Source organism: Ambystoma mexicanum, chromosome 13 (genome assembly GCF_040938575.1).
Source record: "Ambystoma mexicanum isolate Mex_15411 chromosome 13, UKY_AmexF1_1, whole genome shotgun sequence".
NCBI lineage: Eukaryota > Metazoa > Chordata > Amphibia > Caudata > Ambystomatidae > Ambystoma > Ambystoma mexicanum.
In genome coordinates this window covers 394,407,639-394,425,309 of record NC_090938.1, presented here as the reverse complement: position 1 = coordinate 394,425,309, position 17,671 = coordinate 394,407,639, and the positions used below count along the sequence as shown (strand labels likewise).

The 17,671-nt window shown below is 53.5% G+C and overlaps 1 protein-coding gene across 1 annotated transcript in view; it reads left to right on the top strand.

Moving 5' to 3' along the window:
* Nucleotides 1–17,671, top strand: part of IPO4 (importin 4) — a 3,008,003-nt gene that overhangs the window by 1,344,305 nt on the left and 1,646,027 nt on the right. The window contains exon 15 of the mRNA XM_069633964.1: nucleotides 16,103–16,219. Within this exon, the coding sequence (XP_069490065.1) occupies nucleotides 16,103–16,219 (117 nt within the window). The remainder of the gene's footprint in view (nucleotides 1–16,102; nucleotides 16,220–17,671) is intronic.

Below are 17,671 nucleotides of genomic sequence, written 5' to 3'. Positions count from 1 at the left end.
GTGCGCAAGTACATGTCCCTGCTAGGGACCATGTCGTCCTGCATTCCGTTGATAAACAACTGCCGTCTGTTTATGAGACCTTGCCAGGAATTTCTAGCGGACCGTTGGGCGCAGAGCCGAGGTCGCTGGTCCGACAGACTGGTCGTCGACGAACAACTAGTTCAAGCACTCTGCTGGTGGAGAGTGTCTACTCATCTAACGAAAGGGATGCCTCTACTGGAACCAGAGTTCCAAAAGACGGTGGTGACGGATGCATCGCTGAGCGGATGGGGAGCTCATCTGGATACGTTACAGGTACAAGGCTAGTGGTCTTTGCAGGAGTCCTCCCTGCATATCAACCTGCTAGAACTGAGAGCAGTGCAATGGGCTCTGAAATCTTTTCTTCCTCAACTGAGGGACTCGGTGGTGCGTGTCATGACGGACAACACCACTACGATGTTCTACTTGAGGAAACAAGGAGGGACACGTTCCAGGTCCCTATCGACGGAGGCACAGAAAATCTGGCATTGGGCCCTGCAACACAACATGCAAATCTTAGCGTTCCACCTACCAGGCGTGAGAAACGTGGAAGCCGATGCCCTCAGCAGAGAAATGAACGAAGTTCACGAATGGGTGCTGAACGACCAACAACTAGAACAAGTATTCAAGAAATGGGGACACCCTTCCATAGACCTGTTTGCAACGAAGAGCAACAAAAAATGCCATCAGTACGCAAGCAGATGGCCTCAGCAGGGCTCACTGGGGGATGCGTTCTCATTCCCATGGACGAACAAATTCCTGTACGCATTCCCTCCATTTCCCCTTGTCCGGAGGACGTTGCAATGGATCCTCAGGTACCCATGTCGGGTAATTCTGGTGGCCCCATACTGGGCCAGACAGGTGTGGTTTTCAGACCTGCTACACTTAGCGGCGGCGGAACCGATGATATTCCAGAAGACCCCCGACCTTCTGTCTCGACAGGAGGGTGTCGTTTGGCATCACGACCCGGACAGCCTCAAGTTGACGGCCTGGCTCCTGACTTCGCCGAATTTGGTCGGCTAACGATTCCGGAGGACTGTCGGCGTATCCTGCAAGCGGCAAGAGCACCTTCCACAAACGCCTCATACGCGTACAAATGGAAAAGTTTCTGTCAATGGTGTGAGGATCAACCAGGTTTGGCCCCGCAATCGATTAAGCCAGAACAGCTCCTTCCATACTTGCTGTTCTTAGCTCAAAAGGGCCTGTCGGTGTCGTCAATAAAAGTACACCTGGCAACCATTTCCAGGTTTACTCGTCGACGGCACTCGGCACCATTGTTCAGCGACCGCCTGATTAAGCATTTCCTTAAAGGCCTCTTTCGGAGTTTCCCTCCAGAGAAGAAATTTCCGCCGGAGTGGAGCCTCAATCTGGTCTTAACGTCTCTTATGAAGCCTCCTTTTGAGCCAATGTCATCATCGTCTCTAAAGTTTCTGTCGTGGAAATTGGCCTTCCTGGTGGCCATCACTTCAGCCCGACGTATTTCAGAAGTTCAGGCTCTAATGGTAGACCCACCATACTTACGATTTTTCAAGACCAAGGTAGTCCTAGCCACTAACCCACAGTTCATACCAAAAGCTCCTTCGGTGTTCCATAAACACTCCTCTATTGTGCTGCCTACGTTTTTTCCGGAGCCATGCTCGGGAGCGGAGCGCATGCTACACACATTGGATGTAAAAAGGGCTCTCAAGTTTTATCTTCATCGTACGCAACCGTTCAGAGAAACGAGACAGCTGTTCGTGGCCTATGGTGTGGGGGCTAGAGGAAAAGCCATTTCAAAGCAAGGACTATCAAGATGGGTGTCATCTACCATTTCGTACTGCCATTCCAGGGCAGGGAAGCCTCTTCTACGACGGCCAAGAGCTCATTCAACTAGAGCAGCGGCATCGTCGACGGCACTGTGGGCCGGAGTCCCTCTAGGGGACATCTGCATGGCGGCTACCTGGGCGGCTACACACACCTTTACCCGCCATTACTGCCTGTTCCAGCAACATGCCGAAGACACCCGGATGGGACAGGCGGTGCTTCGACACCTATTCCAATAAGGTAAGCCCCGCCTGAGGGGTTACATCCTGTGGAATTTATGACTGTATGTGGTTCGTTTTCCTATGTTAACGATTACTGATGTATACATGATCATAGGGAACGGCCTTTGCGAAGAAAGTATATGGGTTTGCATGCACGCCTCCTCTTGGGGGTGGTACTGCTATGTAATCTATTCAAAGCATGTGAATCCATGAAAGATCCAATGCTGGAGAAGGGAATAGTTTCTTACCTGTAACTCCATTTCTCCAGCATTGGTATCTTTCATGGATTCACATGCGCCCACCTGCCTCCCCTGAACATGCAAACCGGTTCCCCCACTACTTTGGGGGCCGAAATCTGAGGGAGCGCGGGGGCGGGGCCTGTATTTATATCATGACGTCCTGACGGTACGGGCACGCATGATACAAAACGAGGTGGATAGGACGCATAAGCGTCGAAAAAGTTTTCCTACGGGAAAGGGTCTATATAATGTACCGGGGATTCCCAGCCTGACGACGGGGAATATTCAAAGCATGTGAATCCATGAAAGATACCAATGCTGGAGAAATGGAGTTACAGGTAAACTATTCCCTTATGCTACCCAACCACATGGATACCCTTCCTAGGTGCCTTAACGCTTTGAGCAGGACAGGAGATCCAGTGCATAAGAGGGCCGTGCCTACTCATCCATCCCTGCTAGGACCATTTTATTCGAGTGTTTGCTTCTGCTTATGTGCTCTCTGCAGTTGGCAGGATTCCTCAACTATCTCATTAAGGAGGTGGTCCCCCAGTTGGTGTCACAAAGGCCCCTGTGTTTGGGCCCTCCTCTGGTCACACTGTGGGTCCTGATACCACATCCTGTTGCCAGTCCACGTCACTCCCTCCCTCCCTTCTCCTCCTCCTCCAACTCCTTTGTCTCCGGTAGCCACAACGGCACCTCCACTGCCTCCTTTCTTGCCACAGATGCCGGTTGTGCCCCAGCCTGCTCCCTGGGGTGGGGAGGGCATACCAGGGGGATGGCACTCCTCCGACTCTGCGTTAGCGGGACCCGGACTCTCCTCTGCTTGAGAAATCAAGGGTGGCGGATGCGCTGGAAGAGGAGCCTTGTGCACCCTTCAAACTGTTTCATGACCAGCTTCAGGCCCTAGCAGAGTTGAGGGTTCCCCACCCAAGAAGCTCGATGGCCATTTTCAGCTCCTGGATGGGGAACCAGTCCTCCTTGCTTCACACTCTCAGCCACATTCTTTAGACGTTGCGGCTGTTTCTTTATATTCGAAGTCTTGTTGTCTTCTGCTGCTGGTGCCCCCTCCAACTGTTTGTCTAAACAGGACAAGTCACTTGAGTCTTTCGGCAAGAAATGCTACCCCAACTCCGGTTTTTATCTAGGCCAGGCCAATGTTGCTGTCATTCACGCGGTGGGGAACCAGAAATGTTGCAGTGGGATTGGGGAATTACTTCCATGCCTGCCTATACAGAGTCAGGCCTCCTTCAAATTGGGTCTAGCGGAGGGGTGCACGGGGTACCGCCTCCCTATCCCAGCCTCTCCTCCCTCCTCCCCCACAGGGTGGGACAGCAACTCTTTTGGCGGATATCTGGTCGCTCGTCGAGAGCCAGGCACTGGAGGAAGTCCCAGCCTCCTAGTGAGGCTTGGGCTTCTGCCCCAGGATTTTCGCCATTCAGAAAAAGAACCAGGTGGGCCTGAGAGTTGTGCTGGACCTTTCCACCCTCAACCTCTGCCTACCACTACAGAAATTCAAGATGGTTACGCGGAGACATTGAGCAAGGGAGACTGGATGGGCTTCCTGGATCTGCACGATGCGTACCTACACGTTCCGATATGGCAGTCTCATCCCTTTTTTCCGATTCAGGATCATGGGCTACCATTTCCAATACATGGTGCTTCCTTTCGGCCTCAACCCCCCCCTCCTCCCCCTTTTTACCAGGCTGATGAACACAATGGCGTCCCTTCTCAGGTCGCAAGGCCTCCACTTTTACCTGTACCTGAACGACTGCCTCGTCAGAGCTACATCTCCGGAAGCAGTGCACCATTTCTCCAGCATGGGGTCTGGCATGGATTCACATGCTCATGAATATTCCCCGTCGTCAGGCTGGGAATCCTCGGTAAAGAAAAAACCAGTATCAGTTTCGTTTCTGATCTGTCTTTCGTAGTAATAACCAATCACTGGTCTCTGCGTCATACTGACCACAGCCAATGACTGCCCTTTACCTAAGCACCGCCTCTGGCAGCCATCTTCAGATTTTTACCGCACGTTCATGTGTTGGGATCCTCGTGCTATTGCTCTCGAGCGTTAGTGCTATTTTTTCGCGCTTTTTACAAAAAACTTCGATTCTTTCGGTCAAAAGAGCCTCAAGCTCCACCGATCCTACATCCGATCAACGGGGACCCGTGTCGGATTCATCTGTGCCCCTCAAGGGTGAAGATTTCGTCGAGCTACACTTCGGAGGACTCCAGAAGCTTCTCAGGCCCGGTCTCGGAGATGGCCCAGGAGAAGGGAAGCTCAACGCCCGGAAAGCTGTTCAGGGTCTGCCCTGGATGCCAGCTGCAGAACGTCTTCAAGGAGGACGAACACTCTTTCTGCCTTTACTGCCTTCATGAGGACAAGACGCACGTGGAGAAGGACTGTGCGTTTTGCGGCAACATGTCGGAACGGACCATGAAGGACCGCCATCAACGTCTCGCCAACTGGCTGGAGGGTAAGAGCCCGTCTGGCGAGAAGAAGAAGAAATCCGAGCGGTCTTCTAAGACCTTTGAGGGCGCCCCGGCGACGGGGGCCCAACATAAGGCCAAGCACCGCGAGTCCGCTGGCACCGGGAGCGCCGAACGGTCGGGCTCTACGGGCGCCAGGCAGGGCGCACCCTCCCCGGCACCATCAACCACGAGCCAACGCTCTGGGTCGGGTAAGAGGAAGGCCGAGCACCCGGCGAAGCTCCTGGAGAGGCCCCGGTCGAGCTCTAAGGCAGAGGAGGAGCGTGGCAGTGCCCCCTCCCTCAAGGATAAGGCGGTGAGCGCACCTAAGGTGGTGAAGGCCTTGATCCATCCGACCAAGCCCTCTATCGAAACGGTCGCGGCGGCCCTGGCTCAGCCTGTGGTGGCTGCACCAGTGGTGGCGACCTCAGGGCCCAGAATCTCCCTGCCTCCTCGGAGGGAGTCTTCCTTTGTGCCCATCGATAGGACCCCCGTGAAACCCTCTGTGGGGAAGAAGGGGGGGCAGGGCGTCGTCGTAGAGTCGGCCTCAACCTCAGAAGAGGAGCTGATCGAGGTCTTAAGCCACGGCCTAGGCGTGGAAGAAGGCCAGCCCGTCGGAATGGACCCCGACGCAGGTGACGACGACGACATCGTCGAGGATACCGACGGGGCCCCTGCTCGCCCGTCGGATTCCCCTCTGCCAGCGCCGCAAGACAACTCGGCGGCCATTTTGTTGGCCATACAGTCCTTATGCTCCGAGATAAGGACGAGGCTACCGTTACCGACGGAGGAACCTCTCCCGTCGGGGGATCCAGAACCGGGACCTTCTGGTGTTCCCCCTACCAAGAAAAGAAGGATCCATCCACCACCTCCTTTTCAACCGTCGCGCCCCTTCCAGCCCTCCTCCCCGTCCACCCGAGGGGATGATACGGGGACTGACACGGCAGCGACGGGTACGGACGACGAGGCATACGACGAGGATTTTCCGTCGTCGCCTCCCACCAGGGCCTCTCCGCCCGACGAGATCGGATTTTTCCACTCCATGATCTCCAGGGCTTCCGAGCTTTTCCAACTCTGCCCTGAGGAGAAGAAAAAGGAAGGCTTCCTTTATCAGCGGCGCGAGGCCAAGAGGAAGACGGTCCTCGCAGTGCCTCTGTTGGACGACATTTGGGATGAGGGCCTTTCCCTCCTCAAGAACCCTTCCACGACGCCAGCTAGAAGAGACCGGTACGAGAAAAAGTACCGGGTCCCGGACACGGCCCCCCTATGCCTCCGGGCGCAGCCTACCCCGGACTCCGTCGTCTCCGCGGCAGCCAGGAAGAAAGCGGGGGGGGGTGCAGCCTCCACATCGACTTCCCCGCCGGACGGCGAGGGAAAGAAATTGGATACTATGGGGCGTAGAGTCATCTCGTCGGCAGCGACGACGATTAAAGCGGCCAACGCCTTGGCTATCGTGGCCCGCTACGACAGGGAGCTCTGGTACAAGATGGCTCCCCTGCTGGATTTTCTGCCGGACGACAAGAGGGCGGAGGCCCTTGAGATCCTGCAGGAAGGTGAGGTGGCCTCGGACCACGCCATCACCGTGGCGACGGACATCGCCGACACTGGGTTCCGCCAGCTGGGCAACGGCGTTTGCCTTCGACGTCGTGGATGGCTCAAAGCTACGGACTTCCGGCAGGACGTCCAGACCAGAGTCCTGGACATGCCCTTCGACGGGAACAACCTGTTTGGGAAGACAGTGGACGATTCCCTTCAGGCCATCAAGGCGGATACGGAGACGGCCCGGGCCCTTGGAGTCCTGCAACGACGGACGCCCTTTCGGAGCGGCGGAGGCAAGGGCACCTCCAAAGGTTCCGGCGGCGGTTTCGCTTCCTACCGTCAAGCGGCCCGCTCGTCGTCGCAAGAGGCCTACAGAGGACGAGGCAAGTCTAGCGGACCCCGCCGTCGTCGCCAAGGAGGTCAAGGCGGCAAGGCCGCGTCCAAGCAGGATTGAACCGGCCGTGGGGTCGGGCCCCCACCGAAGCACCCCGGTGGGAGGCCGGCTGGCGGGCTTCGTCAGCGTGTGGGAGTCCATCTCCACCGACCGTTGGGTGCTGGACGCCCTGGCCCGGGGCCACGCGCTCGAGTTTCAAAGAAGGTGCCCGCGCGTCCCCCCCGTGGCCAGGAAAGAACTTCACGTCCCTCAACTTCTCCTGGAGGTAAAGGCGATGCTCAGAAAGGGCGCCATCGAACTCGTCCCAAAGAGGCTTCGGGGCTCCGGAGTCTACTCGAGATACTTCCTCGTGAAGAAGAAGACGGGAGGATGGCGCCCCATCCTAGACCTGCGACGTCTGAACAAGTTCATCAAGGCGCAGAAGTTCCGGATGGTCACCCTCCAGCACGTCCTGGATCAGCTGGAGGAAGGAGACTTCCTATCGTCGTTGGATTTGGAGGATGCCTACTTCCACATTCCCATCCTAAAGGGGCACCGCAAATTCCTCAGATTCGTGGTCCAAGGGCGTCATTACCAGTTCAAAGCCCTTCCCTTCGGACTACGGTCGGCACCCAGGGTATTCACCAAGTGCCTTGCACCGGTGGCGGCGCAGCTGCGCCGCGAGGGGATTCACGTCTACCCCTACCTGGACGACTGGCTCATCCGCGCCAAGACGAGGGAGCTCGCCGTGGTCCACACGGCAAGGACCGTCCAACTCCTCACGGACCTGGGATTCTCCGTGAACTACGCAAATCCCACCTGGTGCCCGCGCAAGTCGCACTGTTTCTGGGAGCGAGGCTCGACACAGTGTCCCTTCTGGCCTCCCCGTCGGAGGAGAGGACCAGGACCATCTTGGGCAAGGTGCAACGGATGTTGGTGGCCGACGCGGCCAAAGTGAGGTCCATCAAGTCCCTCCTCGGGATGATGTCTTCCTGCATCTACCTCATTCCCATGTGCAGGCTCCGGATGCGCCCGTTGCAAGAATTCCTGGATGCGCGCTGGATCCAGACGACGGGCAGCTTCGAGGAAAGGATCAAGCTCGACGAGAGTTTCCGACGAGCGATACGGTGGTGGGGCACCCGCGCGCATCTGACGGCGGGCATGGACTTCCAGACCCCAGCCCACCAGGAGACTGTGACCACGGATGCCTCCCTGGAAGGGAGGGGAGCGCACACCGAAAATCTGCACGCAAGGGGACTCTGGCTCCCGACGGAGAAGTCCCTACATATCAACGTCCTGGAGCTCTGTGCAGTGTTTTGGGCCCTCAGGTCCTTCCTTCCGTCCCTCAAGGGCAAGGTGGTGAGGATCTTCACCGACAACACCACCACCATGTTTTACATCAGGAAACAGGGCGGAACCAGGTCCCCAGCGCTGTCCAAGGAGGCGCAGGACCTGTGGCATTGGGCCGTCGCCCAAGGGATTTTTCTGGTGCCGTTTCATCTGGCAGGGATAAAAAACACCATCGCCGACTCACTCAGCAGGGAGCTGCGCTCGTGCCACGAGTGGGAACTACGGCAGGATCTGGTGGATCGCCTCTTCCGACGGTGGGGCACACCCCAGATCGACCTGTTCGCGACGGCGACGAACACCAAGTGCCGGAGGTTCGCCAGCAGGTTTCCCCAGACGAGGAGCATGGGCGATGCTTTCTCGTTCCCCTGGGAGGGCCTGTTCCTCTACGCGTTCCCTCCCTTGCCTCTGCTAATCCGGCTCGTCAACCAGCTCAAGAGGTCACGGTGCAGGATGATCCTCGTCGCACCTGCGTGGCCGAGGCAGATATGGTTCCCGGACCTTCTGGACTTGTCAGCGTCCCCGCCGATCAAGCTGCCGGCGGACGCGGATCTACTCTCCAGGGAAGGAGGCGCCATCCTCCACCACGACCCGAAGTCGCTGAACTTGCAGGCCTGGCTCCTGCAGCGCTAGAGTTTGGAGGATACGACATACCGGCCGATTGCAGAGAGGTTCTTGCAAAGGCCAGGGCGTCCTCGACTCTTAAATGCTACGGACACAAATGGAAGAGGTTCTCTGTCTGGTGCCACGCACAGAAGATTAACCCTCTACGGATTACGGCTCCCCAAGTACTGCCGTACCTGCTGACGCTGGCCAAAGCTGGTCTGGCACACGCGTCCATCAAGATTCATCTTGCTGCGATCTCCCGATACACCAGAACCACGGGCCGGACGTCCTTGTGGTCTCATCGTCTGGTGAAAGAGTTCATGAAGGGACTGTTCAGATCGTTCCCGCCGGTGAAGGCTCCGGCCCCGGCGTGGGAGCTCAACGTGGTGCTGACCAAGCTCATGGGACCTCCGTTCGAGCCTCTGCACTCGGCCCCGTTGAAGTTTCTATCGTGGAAAACAGCTTTTCTTGTGGCCATCACCTCCGCACGACGAGTGGGAGAGATCCAGGCCCTTTCCTGCAAGGCCCCGTACTTGACTTTCCACGACACGAGGGTAGTGCTCAGGACGCACCCCTCCTTCATGCCCAAGGTACCGTCGGACTTCCATCTCAACGAACCCTTGGTGTTGCCTGTGTTTTTCCCGTCGCCTTCGTCGCCGGCTGAGAGGACTTTGCACTCGCTGGATGTAGCTAGAGCGCTGAAGTTCTACGTGGACCGCACGAAGGGTTTTCGGAAGACGTCACAACTCTTTGTGAACTTTGGACCTGTCAATCAGGGGAAGGCTCTCTCGAAGGCTTCCATCTCCAGATGGCTCTCCGGCTGTATCATGTGCTGTCACCGGTTGGCAAACCGACCGCTGCCTGGCCGTCCGAGAGCCCATTCCACCAGAGCGATCGCAGCTACCACGGCGTTCCTATCTGGTGTGCCCCTGCTGGACATATGCAGGGCTGCTACGTGGAGGTCGACGCACACCTTCACGAAATTCTACTGCGTCGACCGGGATTCCAGGGAGGAGTCCAGGGTCGGCCAAGCAGTGCTGCGCAACCTGTTCGCCTGAGGTGAGCCTGGTGAGGAGGTAAGATGCTTAATGTTGAGTTGATGTGATGCTTAATGTTGAGCCTTTGCCACCTCCCGTGGTTGTGCATGTGTGTACTGCTATGTATTCTTTATTCATGAGCATGTGAATCCATGCCAGACCCCATGCTGGAGAAGGAACAAGTTACTTACCTGTAACTGTTGTTCTCCAGCATGGGTCTGGCATGGATTCACATGCGAACCCTCCCGCCTACCCCTCTGCGGCTCTTCACTTGGTCATACTGCCACTTCACGTGCTTCCAAATCTGAAGATGGCTGCCAGAGGCGGTGCTTAGGTAGAGGGCAGTCATTGGCTGTGGTCAGTATGACGCAGAGACCAGTGATTGGTTATTACTACGAAAGACAGATCAGAAACGAAACTGATACTGGTTTTTTCTTTACCGAGGATTCCCAGCCTGACGACGGGGAATATTCATGAGCATGTGAATCCATGCCAGACCCATGCTGGAGAACAACAGTTACAGGTAAGTAACTTGTTCCATCTCCCACGCTCTCATGAACACACTGCACAAGCTGAGTTTTTCGCTTAACCTCCAGAAGTCACAGCTGCAGCCAACGCAGACACTGACCTTCTTGGGCCTCCTTTGGGACACGTGCTCTGAAAAAGTTTTTCCCTCGCAGGACAAGTTCACGGCACTCGGAGAGACACAGCACTCTTCCTCAGCAGAGAAGTGACCTCAGCCTGGTCGTACCAACACCTACTTGGTCCCATGGCAGCAGTCCTGTTGGCCGACACCCACATGAGACTCCGGATGAGGAGGATACAGCTGCACTTTGCAGCTTCTTGGAACCAGGAACGGGGCCATCAGTCAGAGATGATCAACGTTCCTCCATCACTTCACCCAGACCTCACATGGTGGTCCAAGCACTGCAACCTGCGGACGGGCAAGCAATTCCATCTACACCACAGGTCAGCATCATCACAGACTCCTCTCTCGAGGGTTGGGGGCCACCCTGGACAACCACTGCGTCCATGGCACCTGGACCCTGCAGGAGGAGGAGTACCACATCAATTGTCTGGAACTGAAGGCCATCTGGCTGGTGCTAAGGGCCTTCCGTCTGGTTATCGAGGGCAAGGCAGTCCTCATTCAGATAGACAACTCGACCAGCGTGTTCTATGTCAACAAGCCGGGAGGTATCAGATCTCTCTCCTCCTCCACCCCCCCACTGTGCAGGCTGGCAGTCAGCATGTGGGAGTGTGCCTTGGAGAACAAAATATACCTCAGGGCGTTCCACCTGCCAGGGGATTCCAACCTGGAGGCAGACAGGCTCAGGAGATAGGGCGCGGACAACCATGAGTGACAGTTGAACGACCTATTGCTGCAGGAGATCTTTCACGAATGTGGTCACCCTCAGGTGGACCTCTTTGCCTCCCGGGGCAACAAGAAGTGCCAACTGTTCGCCTCCTGGCAGGGTCAGGGCCCGGGCTCCCTGGGCGATGTCTCTCAGATCAGGTGGGATGGAATGACAGCATACGCCTTTCCACCCACTCCCCTCATTCACAGGGTGATTTGCAAGATCAAGGAGTCTCGCCGCCAGGCCATGGTTTTCGGAGCTGCTCAGCCTCGCGGAGAGGCCTCCCATTCACCTGCTGACTGCCCGCACATCATCTGGCACAACAGGGGGGCAGGGTCATCCACCCCGCACAAGAGAAATTAGCCCTGACAGCATGGTTCCTGAGCCAGTCACGCTAGGACATCTCAGCATCTCTCAGGCTAATCTAGAGATCATACAGGCAGTCCGGAGCAAATCTACCAGGGCCCTTTATAAAAGCAAGTGGACCAGGTTCTGTCACTGGGCGGACTCTAAGGACTCGGACCCTCTGACATGTTCCCTTGACGACATGCTCTTCTTTTCTGCGCATCAGGCCCTTTCAGGCGTGCAGTTGGACACTTGCCGCCCCTACCTGGTAGCCATTGGGGCATACAGAAACTCGGAGGAGGAAAGTTTTTTTCTCTTCCAACCCAATTGTCAAGAGACATTTGACGGCTCTTGCCAGGCTCTACCCACTCATCAAGAGGCTGCACCCCGTGTGGGACCTCAACATAGTCTTGGGTGCCCTGGCGCACAAACCATTCCAACCAATGGCGTCTGCGGACATCGTGCTGGTCACCATTAAGAAGGCCTCACCTCGGCTCGCAGAATCGGCGCAATCCAGTCGCTGGTTGCCTTGGAACCATACACTACGTACGGACGCATCCAGCATTCCTACCTAAGGTGCCGTCCGCTTTCCATCTGAACGAAGAAATTGTTGCGCACGTTTTTTGCTGAGCCCAAAGACAAGGCAGAGATTTTCGGGCGTGCCCTGAAATTCTACCTGAACAGGACCAAGGGCTTCTGCAAGTCAGAAGCTCTTTTTGTCACCTTCGGAGGATCGACACTGGGGTATCGGGCCTCTATAGCCCGTTGGATGATCTTGGCCATCAAAGAAGCCTACTAGGGACAGTACAAGCCACTGCGGACCAACATGCACGCCCGCGCGGTCAGAGCCAATGCAAAGGCCATTGCTTTTCAGCAGCATTTCCCCTGGCAAGTCATAAGCTGGGCGGCCACATGGGCCACCCCTTTGGCTTTCTGCAAGCACTACTGTTTGGATGCCGGCTCTAGAGCAGACGCGGCTTTCGAACTGGCGGTTCTTGGAACCCTGTTTGCATAAGGAGGGTGTCCTCTCCACCCTGGGGCTACATTCATTTGTAATCGCCCTTGCAGTATGGAGGAAAGGGGACGGGACATAAGAGTAATTATAAGTAACTCACCTTAGTGACTAACGTACTCTTAGTCCCCTTTCCTCTATACGTCTCACCAGCCTCCCCCCTAATAAAACTGGTGTCTTTAGGCAATGTTAAATCTATTGTCAACGTGTCTATGGGGACTGAGGTATGGCGCCGGAGGGGCGGAGTCAGGGCAGTGCATCTTCCGAGGGCCGCACCCCAGCGCGCCTCTAAATTTAAAGGGAAAGAATGTTTTTTCTGGTGAAAAAGGTTCCGTTTCACGTCCCTCGCGAGGGACGCCCATGCAGTATGGAGGAAAGGGGACTAAGAGTACGTTGGTCACTACGGTGAGTAACTTATAATTATCTGGACTGGCTGGTGAGTGCCAGCTCTGCGGAAGGGGCCATTCACTCCTGTAACTGCTAGCAGATCTACTTCATCAATTGGGGTTTTCCCTCAACCAGCGGAAGTTGCAGTTAAAACCCTCCCTGGAACTTGTTTTTCTTATATTGAGGTGGGACATGGCCGTTGAGGGTTTTCCCCACGGCAAACAGGCTACTTTCCCTCCACAGGGCACTTTCACTTCCTGACCAACTCATCTACCTCCGCGTCGTGGTTCCAGCACCTACTCAGTATCATGGCTTCATTTGGGCGGCAACCATAGGCCTTCTTCCGGATCTGCACTGGTTTCTCCTCGACAGCAATGTTCTCTCAGCCAGAGCCAACCTTGGTGGTGACAACGGACTCCTCCCTCTTGGGCTGGGATGCAGCTCTGAATGGATACTCTATTCACGGTTCATGGTGGCGGCCCTCCTGCACATCAACCTCTTGGAACTCAGAGCAGTGGGTCTGGATATCAGGGCTATCCTCCCTGTCCTCGGGGAAGACGGTTCTGGTCAGGATTGACAATTCAACGACTGTTCTTTTTGAACGAGCAGGCGGACCCGTTCTTCCCTCCTCTGCATGGAAGCAGTGTCTCATGTGGGAGTGTTGTCAGAGGGGATCAGGATCTTGGCTGTCCATCTCCCGTGGGATGGAAACGCAACAGCAGACAAGCTCAGCTGCTTGGGGTACAACATATACAAGTGGTAATTACACACCAACTCCTTGTTACCTCTCTTCCAGATGTGGGGGTTTCCGGACCTGGACTTTTCATCTCCTCAGAACTCAAAATGCCCCCTCTTTGCTTCATGGGCTGGTCAGGGGTCTCTAGGGGACGCCTTCCATCTTTGCTGGCACGGGTGCAGGTGCTATGAGTTTCCTCCTCCGTTGCTCCAGCGGACCCTCTGCAAATTTTGGGCCTCGGTTGGCTGCAGCCTTATCCTGATCACTGCCCATTGGCCGTCGAGGGCGTGGGTCTCAGACCTCCTCCAGCTGCGTTCCATCTCCTGATCCCCAGCAGGGGCTTCCTCAATTGGCCTGGCTCTTGATCAGCTAAAACGTCTTCTTCCATTGTTCTTTGAAAGTAACCGGGAGATCATAAAGGAGGCCGCCCACTCTCTTGCAGTACAGGAGTAAGCGTACCAGGTTTTGCTACTGGGAGTGTGGAAAAGGCATTGACCCCACTCTTGCTCCTTGGACGACATGTTGTCTTTTTCTGCGCACCTGGCTCTATCAGGCTTCCAGGTGAAGACTTGCCGCACTTACTGGACGGCCATCGGGGCAAACCAAAACTCTCCAGATCAGACTCTGAGCCCAGCCCAGTGGTGAAGGCTCACCTCACAGGCGTGTCCAGGCTCTGCCCACAGGTGCATAAGACCCTTTCCATCTGGGACCTGAATGTAGTTCTCGCCGCCTTTCAGCACAAACCCTTTGACCCCATTGCGTTGTTCGACATTAGGTGGGTTATGCTCAAGCAGGTCCTTCACATGGCTCTCACCTCTGCGTGCAAAGTTATCGGGTTGCAGGTGCTTTAGTCATGTGAACCCCTCACCACTTTCCACAACAACAAGGTCATTTTGCACACTCATCCAAATTTCTTGCCCAAAGTGGTCTCACCATTACACTTAAACCAGGAAATCTCCTTGCCTGTTTTCTTCCCGAATTCACAGTCGGAGACCGAGAGAGCTCTGCACTCCCTGGATCTGCAGAGAGTGCTCAGGTTGATCGACGCTTAATGCAGTCGGGCCAAAGCTACCGCGGTCGCCTTCCAGAGGCATGCCTCTTGGCAAGTCATTAGTAAGGCGGCTGTGTGGGCAACATCTTCTACCTTTCGGTAAACACTATTCACTTTCAAGAGCTGAGAGTCCCAACTAGGAGCATGGCCAGCACTGAGACATTCATTTTGCGAGTGGATTGTGACTATGCAGGAGTTGGTCTCCCTCTGTTGGAGACTCCCACGAGTTGTGGGAGACTTGGCATTTCTGCTTACATATGGTCGTAGCCAATAAATTCATGTTTACTTCTTGCATGCTTTATATCAATGTTTCCTCCTCCTGGGTCATGTGCGACTTTTTCTAGAACCAAACTATTTTATGTCGTCAACAGTGTCCTTAATCTAAATAATGCTGGACCAGAGGTGCACTTATATTGTCTGCCCAAATATGTGAGTTATGTTCTGTGATCTTATAATTTACCCATCGTAACGTTTTGCCAACATACATTTTTTCACAAGGGCATAATATTGCATGGTAAACTTGCAGAGCAGACTTCAGTCATATTTCATGAGATGAAGAATGTATTTTAGGAATCATTGTTTTCATCACTACAATAGCGACATTACTGGAGAGAAGTAATTAGTCCTTCTGGCATCACTGGTGAATTCAGAACAAGGGGGAACTAATTCTTAATTTGAATGATAAGGATTTCCTAATCCCACAGAAATATGAACTGTTGCTAGACTATCACATGGTGGCCAGATGCAGCCTTAAAGTGGCTGTTCTTTTCCCCATCTGACTACCTTTTCGACTTGTTAATTCTTTTCTAAGGGTTATAGATGTTGCTGAATCTGTAGAAAATCATTATTGTAGGTATTCATTGTTTTTTAGGACATCTATGATCTCTGATTAAGGGCTTCATTACAAGTTTGGTGGTGCAGGAAAAAAGTTGCGCTAATTCTGTTACCGCCACTTTGCCTGCACGGCCAAATTAGTATTTTGGCAGATTCACGGCGGCCTCTACTTTACTGCCAGAACTCAGCAATTTACTGCACTGTAATTCTGCCGGCAGTAAATCCGCCGAAAATCCCCATGGAGTCCTATGGACAGATAAAATGGACAATGACCCCTATTGTAATCCCCCTACTTGTAATCCTCTGGTATCCCCACGTGACCAAGTGGCGGTTAGAGGAATGGAATTTGGCCGTAGTAATTAGTTTAAGTAGTTATGAATGCACTCAATAATTCACCTACCTGGTATTGACAATGCCTTTTATTGATGTGATGATGAATTATGATTGTTTTGTGTTAAATGTACAATTTGTACTATAATATACAATAAATAAAATTATAAATACTTGGCATTTGGCTGTATTTCGGCAGATTTACTGGCCTGAATACCGCCAAACTTGTATTGGGATCCTAGGTCTTTAAGGAAGTAACTTGCTCTCAGGGTCCCATCCTGCTCTGTTTCTGAAAAGCTGTATTTTCCTGTTTGCGCTGAACTCTATAAATTTGTCTGTTTTTTGGTGTTGCCAATGCATGTGTCTTCTGGTCTGTTTTCATGAGATCTATCCTCTTCCTCAGGTCCGAAGATTGCACCATATCTTCCTACGTTAATGGAACGTATTTTGAATACTCTGCGTTCCCCTGATGCCACACACCGGGCAAAAGAGCTGTCTGTTAGCGCCATCGGAGCAATTGGTAGGACACCTTTCTGCTATTTCTGATCGTATGATTTTCTGTTTACGACACTAACTTTGTCTGGCCATCAGAGACATCCAAGATATTACCATTGTATAGTGTGTGTTCGCGGATGTTTGCACTTATGATGCCTTACATGTTGATTTCCTCATTGTTTTGGTACTGAGAGCAACAGCTGAGCCTGTACTTAGAAAAATAACTGCTCCATCTACATTCCTAGATTTCTTCATTGGATCAATGCAACCTTAATCAGCGAAAATCTATTAACCCTTTGAAGCGGAACAAATGACTGGCACCACCACAGCAGCATCTGATACATACCAGGGACAGTTGGGATCTTCCAAAAATGCCTTCCTTTCTCTTATTTCCTTCCCTGGCCTTCCTGTACTGTGTAAAACATATGGAGAACACTCCTTCTACATTTTACCTGCTTTTACTCTTGCGCCCCGTCCCCTTTCCTCCATACCGTATGGGCGTACCTTCCTAGGGACGGGAGATGGAACCTTTTTCACCAGAAAAACCTTCTTTCCCTTTAAATCTAGAGGCGCGTGAGGGTGCGGCCCTGGGAGCATGTGCTACCTTGACTCTGCCCACCAGCGCCACTCCTCAGTCCCCTTTTCCGCGTCGATGGGAACGGCCCGATTTCACAAGCGCTCCTGGGTTTGGCCTTGCCATGTAATTCCACGCACTCTTCACCGGATTCTTCTCTTTTCTTTTTGTCATCTAGGTACTTGGTCCTCCGGCATCGTGCTTGTTAGGCAGAATCCTGGGCAGTGCCCTTAGGGACCACTACACAAGATTAAGACTAAAGGTGGTAGTACAATTTCATCTTTCTTACAAGCCTGTACTACACAGTTAGAGTGGTAGCAGTAGCGGAGCAGCCAGACCTATCTCAAGAGCAAATAAGCAGTAGTAGAGATTACACAAAGGACTACAATTACTGTGACTCAAGCAAGCACTGACTCAAGGTTTCAGGTTAAAAAATATAAGTATGGTTATTTTTAAACCATCTGTTCATAAAACACTTCACTTCTACTAAATTAAAACCACACTTCAAATATACTACACACAACCAATTCCCCTTGTGCAGTTCACTTCAAGGTAAGGACATTGGATTTGACGGACCGGTGTTGTGAAACAAAAGACGTTACCGTGGGTTAATACACGATCACTTTTTGACAGTAATGACAGTTCGATCTTACGAAAGAAAGGCATACCCGCAAGAAGGAATGATACCGAAGTCAAACACACTTAGCACATGAATTAACACAAGAGAATACGGGGTAAAAATCATAGGCAATACTTTTGTCAAGGCAGATGGAATCAGAGGATACTTTCTAAAACATAGATAAAAGTCAATAGGCCTGCGCCAGTGTCAAATGGGACAGGGGTCCTGTTGTCGAGGATCACAAGGTAAGAGCAGTTCACGATTTGAGATTGCCAGGAGTACTT